This window comes from Pelmatolapia mariae, linkage group LG6 (genome assembly GCF_036321145.2).
Source record: "Pelmatolapia mariae isolate MD_Pm_ZW linkage group LG6, Pm_UMD_F_2, whole genome shotgun sequence".
NCBI lineage: Eukaryota > Metazoa > Chordata > Actinopteri > Cichliformes > Cichlidae > Pelmatolapia > Pelmatolapia mariae.
The window spans coordinates 23,912,399-23,922,120 of NC_086232.1; the positions used below are offsets into that span (position 1 = coordinate 23,912,399).

At 39.5% G+C, this 9,722-nt stretch overlaps 1 protein-coding gene across 2 annotated transcripts; it reads left to right on the forward strand.

The window, feature by feature from the left end:
- Positions 1-9,371, forward strand: LOC134628583 (ankyrin repeat domain-containing protein 49-like). 2 transcript variants are annotated; one of them, XM_063475294.1, is made up of 3 exons: positions 1-209; positions 3,306-3,527; positions 7,780-9,371. In XM_063475294.1, the coding sequence occupies exons 2-3, from the start codon at positions 3,315-3,317 to the stop codon at positions 8,254-8,256; spliced, it is 690 nt and encodes a 229-aa protein (XP_063331364.1). In that variant the 5' UTR covers positions 1-209; positions 3,306-3,314; the 3' UTR covers positions 8,257-9,371. The 2 variants fall into 2 exon arrangements, with proteins under 2 accessions (XP_063331364.1, XP_063331363.1); XM_063475293.1 differs by having other exon boundaries at positions 3,309-3,527.
- The last annotated feature ends 351 nt before the right edge of the window (positions 9,372-9,722 follow it).

Sequence of the window (9,722 nt, forward strand, 5' to 3'; positions counted from 1 at the left end):
ACTGCGCTTTGCTCTTCTATGCTAGCAGTTAGAGCAGTTACATTCGTCTCTGTTAGCGGCAGTGGTCTTTGAAGAGAGTTGCTTCACAAATAGTGGACTCAAGAGTGACGTGTGACGTCAAAACACGGCTACTATACGTCACGGTGCGGAATGTCAACAACGGTTTGAACAGCCTAAGATCACAACGGGATCTGGCGGAACAGTTTCAGGTGTGTAAGTGTGATTTTAATGTCGTGAACTGCTTGTAAAATTAATCTAACTCCTTTGTTTCACTCATAGTCACTTGGATGAGTGACGAAACGTTTCTCCCACTGAAAACGCTACGTCCAGATGAACAGAATCAACCTTTGGAGGTCTTCTGATAAAGTTGTCATGTTCATTTTTAAGTGAACATTTCTCAAGGAATAGGGTAGTTGTCAGGTCATTTATGACCCCTTAAAGATGTTTTATTTTCATTGACTTGCATTACAGCTCCAGTTCTAATCCCTTCATTATTTTGCTTTGCACTTGAGCATGAATAAAGACTTAATGCTGAAGAAGCATTGATGAAGATACATTTTTAATGTACATGAGTCAGGTTAACAGGGCTCTTTTTCTTTAGCATTTACAGTCAAGTGAAACGATGAGCAAATTTTAATACTATACAAAGGTAACCCGAGTAAATACAAAATGCAGTATTTAAGTGGTGATTTCATTTATTAAGGGCAAAAGTTATAAAAACCTCACCGGCCACTGTCAAAATGTAATTCCCCACCTTGTTAAGTCACAAATTCAATGCCATTAATCACATTTTTTGGAAAGCTAGCCATGCAAAGACCTGGTTACTGCTGGACCTCTTCAATTAGGAAATATGTAAATAGAACCTGTTTTTCAAAGTGAAGTAGATTTAAAGATCTCTAAAAGCAGCACATCATGTCACAATCTAAAGAAACTCGAGAACTCCTGAGAAACAATTTCTCATCTATCAGTCTGGAAATTATTACAAAGACATTTCCAAGGTTTTGGACTCCAGCAAACTGCTGTGAGAGGCACTGTCTAAAAATGACCAGCTTCACTGCTGAACTTTCCCAGGAGTGGCCAGCTTACCAGAATTCCTCCAAGAACACATCAACGACTTATCCAGGAGGTTGCAAAACAACAAACAGGCAAAAACCACTGCTGACCAAAAGGAACACGACGACTTGTCTCACATTCGCCCAAAAACATCTTGATGAAAATATTCCATGGACTGAGTCAAAAGTTTCATAAAAAGAGCGTCATAGCAACAGTCAAGCATGGTGGTAGTAGTGTAATGGTCTGGTGCTGCTTTGCGGCTTCAGGATCAGGACGACTTGTCGTAACTGATGGAACCATGAATTCTGCTCTCTACCAGAAAATTCTGAAGGAGAATGTCTGACCCTCAGTTCATGCCCTGAAGCTCGAACACATTTGAGTCCTGCAGCAGGAAAAAGATTTGCAGTCCACCTCTTAAAGGCTCCAAAACAAAAATGTTTGGAGTGACCAAGTCAAAATCCACACTCAAATCCAACTGAGATGTCGTCATGACCTTAACACACTGTTTATTCTCTAAAACCCTATGTAATGTATAATATGGTGGAATTTAAAAAAAAAAAAAAAATCTGCAAAGAAGAGTGAGCCAAAGCCCATTCCCAGTTATTGCAAATGCTTGACTGAAGTTATGGTTCCCAAGTGTGGCACAACCAGTTATTAGGTGTAGGGTTAAAATAATCTTTCCATCTTTGTAGCTTTGGATGACTTTTTTTCCTCAATAAATGAAATCATGATTTAAAAATTGCATTTTGTATTTATTTGGATTATCTTTGTCTAATATTAGATTGTGTTAGATAGGTCATAGATAAACCAAAGAGTATATGTAAGGTGGAACATAAATGGAGCCATTTAAGAAACGTTTTCCTGTGTTAAATCTGTTCAGAAATGACTCCACTAAAATAGTTGTGTCCACTGAGAGTTAACTAGCAATCAGAATAATCATAAACACATCTAAAATAGAGGGTGTGATTGGTTTGCCACTCCACCTATTAAAAAAAAACAGTTTAAAAAACACACCCGATGCCTCTTAAAGTCGGCTTTCTCTGCACCTCTGGACCGTTTCCAGTGCAGTTTTCTGGAAATCCCTTTCACTCTCCTCAAACTTGAGTGTCACTAATGATGAGAGCGGAGCTTCACGCTACAACCGGGTGACCAAACAGAAGTTTCCCATGATGAGTTCCCAGCATCAAAGCCTGAAGATAAGCCCCCTGAACAGGAGCATGTTTGTTTTTGTTCTGACATTTACAGTATCCTGCACTGAGAGTCCACCCGCAACGGTTACACTGTCAAACCAGGGTTGTGCTCTAACATCCTGAGTCACCCGAACTCATCAGATTTATTGTCCTAACCCTATTTTAATAGACAGCAATCACTTAAAGCTTTACGATCACACCTTGAAAAATTAAACGTTGTTTTTACTTCGATACAATTATAATTTTCATCACTTCCCTTTCAGTAATTTCTCAGTTAATTATTTTTTTTAACCACTGAGATTAGTCAGCTTTGTCCTACCAAAGAGATTTAATTTAGACTGACATAAAAGGGAGAAAGGAAAAAAAAAAAAAAAAAGCTAAAAACCTGATGCGAGAATGTCTGATGACAATAAAAATGACAATAAAATGGTTTCTATTGTAAAGTCTGCCAGTCAGTTAACCATTCTGATATTGCAAACTAGGAATAATGGAATGACAGCTCACATTTGAGAAACTTCAAAGGTCTATATTTGACATATTCCAGTTACCAAAATAGGTTTTAATTATTTTTCTACTTAGTAATTCCCTCATTGTGTCAGTGCTACAGCTAAGAAAGAATCTGACGGGAACAACAGATGTGATGGCTTATTGTTTGTCTACTCTTGAGGTGCAAATATCACATTTAAGAAGCAACAGAACAAAAATAATTCTGCAACCATCTGTGCATGCCAGATTCTTCTCTAATGACTGTTTTGCAAAGAAAGGGACTCGATGTCAGCAGTGAGGTAGCCCGAGCACGGCAGCTGGATACGTTTCTGTAATCCTAATGATGCTGGACATTTTTCATCCACTGTGGTCTATAAAGAACTGGGGGAAATAAATGAGCCACTAGGCTTTAGGTCGGTTGCGCACTTACATTTTAAAGATCTGGTAGATCACGTCTTACACAAACACTAGGCAGAAATTAATTGGTTCTTTGGGTGGCTCACTGGTGTTTGTGCCTACTTCAACCTGAACACGAGGAACAAACTAATAACTCTGACGTGTCTTCTCTGTCCAAAGCAGCGACTGATGGAGTTTCCAGAAGATTTTAACCAGCTCGAGCTTCTTGACACACACGGACACCTGATCCCCCGAGGGTCTGGCAGCGTGTGGACCGGAAGCAAGGACGATGAAGAAGAGGCAGAGGAGAGGGAGCACAGTGAGGAGTGGTATCTGGAAAAGGAGGAAGCTCTCAAAGATGAACCCAACGAGCTCATTCTGTGGGCGGCGGAAAACAATCGCGTAAGTCCAGTTTTGTTTTCAGTTTAGGGGTGAGCGATAGAGCTTTAAAATAATATCATTATTGTTATTTCAAGGAAATTTGTGAAAATGATATTATGTTATGATATTGTTTTACAGTGATCTACTGTCTTTGCTGACAGGCTACCTAATTTGAAGTGTGAATCTATTGAAACAAAGTGCCAATTTTTCCTGGTACCAATTCCCTTCTGGCTTCATCTTCGTTTTTGCAGCATTTTTGTTATTTTTGATAATGTAAAAAAGAAAAAGAAAAAAAAGAAGTGTTTAGTTTTTTTGCTTCTCATTTCCTTCCTTCACCACGTGAACTACAGTAGAACCCAAAGGAAGGAGATAATATCCTCTCTTATATTGTAGCCTGAATAGTTAAACTTTGTGTTTTTCTTCCATCTGTTGCAGCACAAACGGTATCATTAGTCATTTAGGTCTTTAAGCTGAAACATGGTTTGATTTTCATCCTTTGGGCATCTATCAACATGAACATCTTGTGCTGCTGCAGTTTAGCTCACTTTTGTCAACTACTGTAGGTTTTTTTTACATATATATATTTTTGCCACAGACCAGAATCTGTGGTAGTTTAAGATGAATTTTACCCGTTTTGATCCCAACTCTCTGTAGATGACCTTTACTTAACTAAAGATACCAAACTTATACAAAGTTCACCTAAATACGCTGCAGTCTCAGAAGTGACCAGGAAATGAGTTAACACTATTATTGTACCGAGATTAAACGGCTGTCGCAGTACAGCTTCTTCTGCAAATGACTTTTTCCTGTCGTGAAAATGGCGACAGCAGTGGTCTCAACATAATACCACAAAAATACATTTTTCCCTTTGCTGTCATCTTAAAAGCAACACTTTGCTCCCCCCCACACACTCCTGCCCCCTTCCCGTCATCTTCCTCTTTGCAGTCAGCAGCTGCGAGCGGATCAGTCTGTTCTTTTTCCTTCTTTGTCATTGGTTTTCTCTGTAAGATACTGAGCTATCCAATGTAGCATCTGCTGCTGACTATTTGTTGACTGTTTTAAAACAGTTTTAAGTAAAACTGGAAACTTAAGTTATTTTAAAGCATGAGCTTTTTTAATTTTAAAGGTCACTGGGAAATGAAGACTGCAGGTATAGAGTCGCCGGTCTTTGCTGTTGCTGATGTCTCCCCTAAATTTCAGTTCAGGATACACTGACTGCCACGTCTATTTCCTGCAATCTCTCGGCCAAGCGTCCCTCTTGGTCAGTTACTAGACACTATTTATTCAAGTTTGAATTAAAGTCCTGGGGGCACACACTGGGAAAAAATCACAGCACAAGCTGATGCTTTATGAATTTCAAACCAGTCATGACCTTTGAGTCTTCATCTCAGGATAGAAGCAGAGCTGAATAAATACTAATTACAGCATTTAGGGACACAAATTAAAGTCACTGCATTAAAGTCAAATGTTTGTCAAACAAATATGTTCCCTGACAGACCACACGGCATGTTCTTATATTCTCAGCAGCGGCACTATGCACAGACGTGTATTATAAAACCAAACATAAAAGACATTTTTTATGTAGTGTTCTGTAAGTTTCACTGTCAAGTTTGCAAATTTGACAGTGAAACATTTTTCCCATGAAATGTGTCCCTCTGATTTTGATCCGTTTCTACTGTTTCAGTGTGCGTGGCTTTAAATGCAAATAAGCAGCTGCTGCCCACATCGCTTAAGGCAGTCATTATGCCAAGAGGAAGTCAGGAAAAATAGTCATTACAGGACAAAACTCCAGTTTTATGAGCTTGTGTGGCTGGTAATGAAATGTGGTTTCCTGGAGGAGCTGGACTACCTGTGCAACTTGAATGGGCTGCAGTTAACCTCTGTTGCTACGGTACTGACAAAGACACGAGCAAAGAGCATGAACTAGGAAAAAAGCAGTCAGTAGGGAGAAGGAGGCAGCAGGAGTCTGTGCACGCCACCTGCAAAACCTCTCTCGTTTTTGGGGGGGATTGTGTCATTGATGCTTCGGCAGTGCACCCGTCATCACTTTCATTTGCACCCAAGCACTTAAAACTGATTGAAAATAGTTTCTGTTTTCTAATTGGACAAGATTGATATTCCTGAAGTTTTATCTGGCTGTGCTATACCGTGATGATCGAGTGGTTGTCTAACTTTTTTCTATTTTTCTCTGGCGTATCATTAAGGAATGCTAAAGAAACTGCCAGCAACACAGCACACCGAGAGATTTAATGTTTAAACTTTTCAGCGTATCTCAGCATTGCAGATTTTACACATCTCTGGCCTGATGCGAGATCTAAGCAGCAACTAACAGTAACTGCATAAAATTCCTACTGACTGAAGCTGGACATCATCCAAGTGTGAGGGTAGAGGCAAAACTAATCAGCTTCGTATATTCACTTTATTTTTACACCTCACCTTTAAGGATAAATACAAAGATAAAAGCACAGTTTCATCATATACATCCTTTATTTTGGCAGATTTTTGTTCTAATCCCGCAGAGACGTTGACCACAGGCAGGATGATTATTTCTTCTAGTTAAAATTACACATGGCTCTCTAACCACAAATGGGAACTCATGAACTAGTTGTAAACATTTCACAGGCAGCAGTGTTTATATTTGAATTTCAAAGTTTAAAACTCAGAAGGCATCAATACCTTTTCCCCAGTTATATAAAAAATAAAAACAAAACACAGTCAGAGTTTACAAAGTGACCATCCAGATTAAAAACTATAGAACTATATACTAATACACCAGTATAGCTGTATGAGTAACCTGCTGTCTGAGACTTGTGGTAAATTCAATATTTAAATGTCAAGAATTGCAGAAGTTCCACCGAGGAATAAAAAAATCTCATGACTTTGTACACCATGAGGCACGAAGCAGCACAGAAACACAGCTGCATTTAATACAGCCTGAACCCCCTAAAAAGATGCACAAAAGCTGAATGAAAAACAATATACGCTTGCAGATAATTAAACTTGCGTCAGCCTAATTTAATCACAGTTCATTATGTGCATTATAACACTGTCAACATCCAGCAGTTTCCCTCAACACACCATAATTGAAAAAGATTCGTGCGTGGAATAAATTCCCAAATAATTCAAAGTTATTTGGAGTCGTGACAAATTTTCTTGATTTTTGTCTTGATTGAGTGAGTAGAAGAATTCATCTGAGCAGTTTACAGATGGTTATTCCTGATAATGTCAGGAGAATAATTTCATGGAGCTGTCCAGAGTTTCCTTTTTGTACATGTAGCCCACAAAAGGAGATTTTCATCAGATGTGTTCTCGCCTCTGGAAAAAGTCAGCTTAACTTTGGAGCTAAGAAGCTGGGTAGAACGTGTCGGAGGCAGGATGCACAGCACCCACTCATGTAAATTCCCAGAACTTTTGCCTTCTGTGTTCTCAGTTTGACCTTGCACTGACTTTGTACAAGGAAGCTGGCAGAGAGAAGATCTTTTGACGCCTGATCCGGGGCTACAGTGCATGTGTGAATATAATTTAAACGGCAATGCTTCCTTCTGCAGGGTGATTTTCAGTCTGACATTACTGTCTTTAAATCATAATTTGTGCATTGCATTGCGTTTAGCAGTTGGACTTGGGCTCCAGTTACCTAGGCATAGCAGGAGGTTGGTAACTCCCTGATAACCACCGGCTGCAAGGAAAAAATGTGTATTGCCAACGGTTGCTGGCAGTCACTAGGTAAAAGAGGTATACGGTGAAAAAACATTTAAATTGAACTGAAGTAAATCAAAATGGCAACTGCAAATATGCTTACCTTAAGGTTTAAAAATTGGTGACATCACAGTAACTACATTAATCTTTTGTCTGTCTGTAGTTACAGTGGTGAGGCACCTTTACTTTGAAGGTGAACAGTCTACGTTTCCAGTTTACATTAAAGTTTCTCTACTGCTCAGAGACTAGTTGACAAGTGTTTGCAGAGTGTTCCTTTTGACCTTTTTTCTTTGTTAGCCTACGTTATTGGTATTAGTTTGTTGGTTAAACCGAAGCTTTGCTGAATAGGTATCAGAGTCAGAAAATCAAACTGCTGCATGAGGTCCTTTGACAGCTTTTGGTGCCTTTACCGCGAAGTAAAAAATAAATGAAGGTGCTTATGTGACTATTTAAAGTTTGCATGAAGCACAAATGGTGCTGACCTTGTGATCAATGTTGCAGAAATGAAGTTTTATTTGAGAAAAAGCAGCTCAAATGAAACGTGTTCTTACAATCACTTTATGTGGTTTTCTTTCAGCTTGCCACAGTCCACAGTTTGTTAGCTGCTGATCCTTTGCTGGTGCACTGCTGTGATGAAGATGGTTACACTCCCCTGCACCGTGCCGCATACAGCGGCCACGTCGAAGTCGTCTCTGCTCTGCTTGCCGGCGGCTCTAAGGTCAACCCCCGCACCATCGATGGCTGGACTCCCCTTCACAGCGCTTGCCGCTGGAGCCGCGTTTCTGTGGCGAGTTGTCTCCTGCAGCACGGAGCGGAACTGAACGCCCAGACCAACGGTGGACTCACACCATTACATCTCGCTGCTTCTTACACAAGCTTCTCAAAAACAGACTCCAGACACACCTTAGAGCTGCTGCTCTCTCAGCGCCATCTGAAGCCGGGGCTCCGCAGCAGCAGCGGGGAGACTGCCGGAGAGGTGGCTCGACGTAGTGGGCCACATCACTTTATGTTTGAGATGGTGGAAGACTATGTGAATGTGGTGCCCATCTCATGAACAAAAACACAGGCTCACACAGGCTTTCACATTAGCTGTCACTTGAAAAAATGTATAAAAATGGAATCTTACACATTAATTAAAATGCTCTTGCATTCTAGTGTTTGAAGCAGTATTGATGTCTTGCTCATGGTCAGGTTTCCTTTTGAAGCAACATAATAAACGTGAATGTCAAATCCCAAATTCGTCTTCTTTACAATTAGATTGAAAGTTTCTTTTCTTTTATTCTGCAATAGACCACAGGTTAAAAAAGGTCTGCATTAAACCTGAAATTGCAGGTTTTCTGAGGAGCTGAAAAGATGCTGTGATAAGATTCAAGCTGTGTTTCTGAGTGCCAATTGTTCAGTGACATTTAGATACTAGAAATTCAAAGTATTATATATGAGTAGTTATTTTAGTATCTACCTATTAACTAAAAGTCTTTTTCAACCTTGAAAGGTTTTCTTTGGATTTGTGTAAGGCCTAACTTTTACACTCATTAGCCACTTTATTTGTTACTAGAGTAGGCTCTGGCACTCAAACGATGCTCGCTTGGTACTGTGGTGCCCAAAATGTGCCACGTAAATATAACCCACACCATTACAACACCACTACTAGCCTGAAACACTGATAAAAAGTAGGATGGATGAGACTCATCAGATCAAGCAATGTTTTTTTATTTTCTATTGTCCAGTTATAGTGAACTTGTTGTGTAGCCTCAGTTTCCTGTTCTTAGCTGACAGAGATGGCATCCAGGTTGGTCTTCTGCTACTATAGCCCATCTGCTTTAAGGTTTGACATGTTTTAAGAGATGCTTTTCTGCATAACTTGGTTGTAACTTGTGCTTATTAGTGAATATTTATACTGATCTTCTTTTGGCCTCTGACAGTGGATTTATGTCTGTGCTTGTATGGCTAAACCTCAGTGCAGTGTTTGATACTGTTGACAATATTTTATTACCGAAATTAGAGCATGCCATAGATACTGCACTGCTGTGATTTGAATCATATCTAATAAACGCCAATGTGTTAATGTAAATGGAAGTCCACAGGGTTCTAGGATTCTGCTGACATTATATATGGTTCCCTTAGGCAATATCATTAGCATGCATTTTTATTGGTTTGCAGATGATACCCATACTCTCAAATGAGTTATTGGGGGGGGGGGGGGGGTGTTGTTCTTTTCAGTTACTGCTAAATATTCAAGTTTTTAATAATAGCTTCTTACTTTGTGTGACAAGGTTTTACAGATCATCTTCTCTGTATTGCATGCTTTTTCTCAGGCAATGACCATTAAAAAGAACCCCGGCTATTAAGACATGTTTGTGCTAAAATATGTACTGTCCTTTCAATAATATATATGTGGTATTAAAATACGCCAAATGTTTTCCTTTTAAGCACATTTTATATATATAACTGATTTACAAGTAGGCCGCCATTGTTATTTACTTCTCAATGCACTCTGGGTAGTGACGTCATACGGTTGCA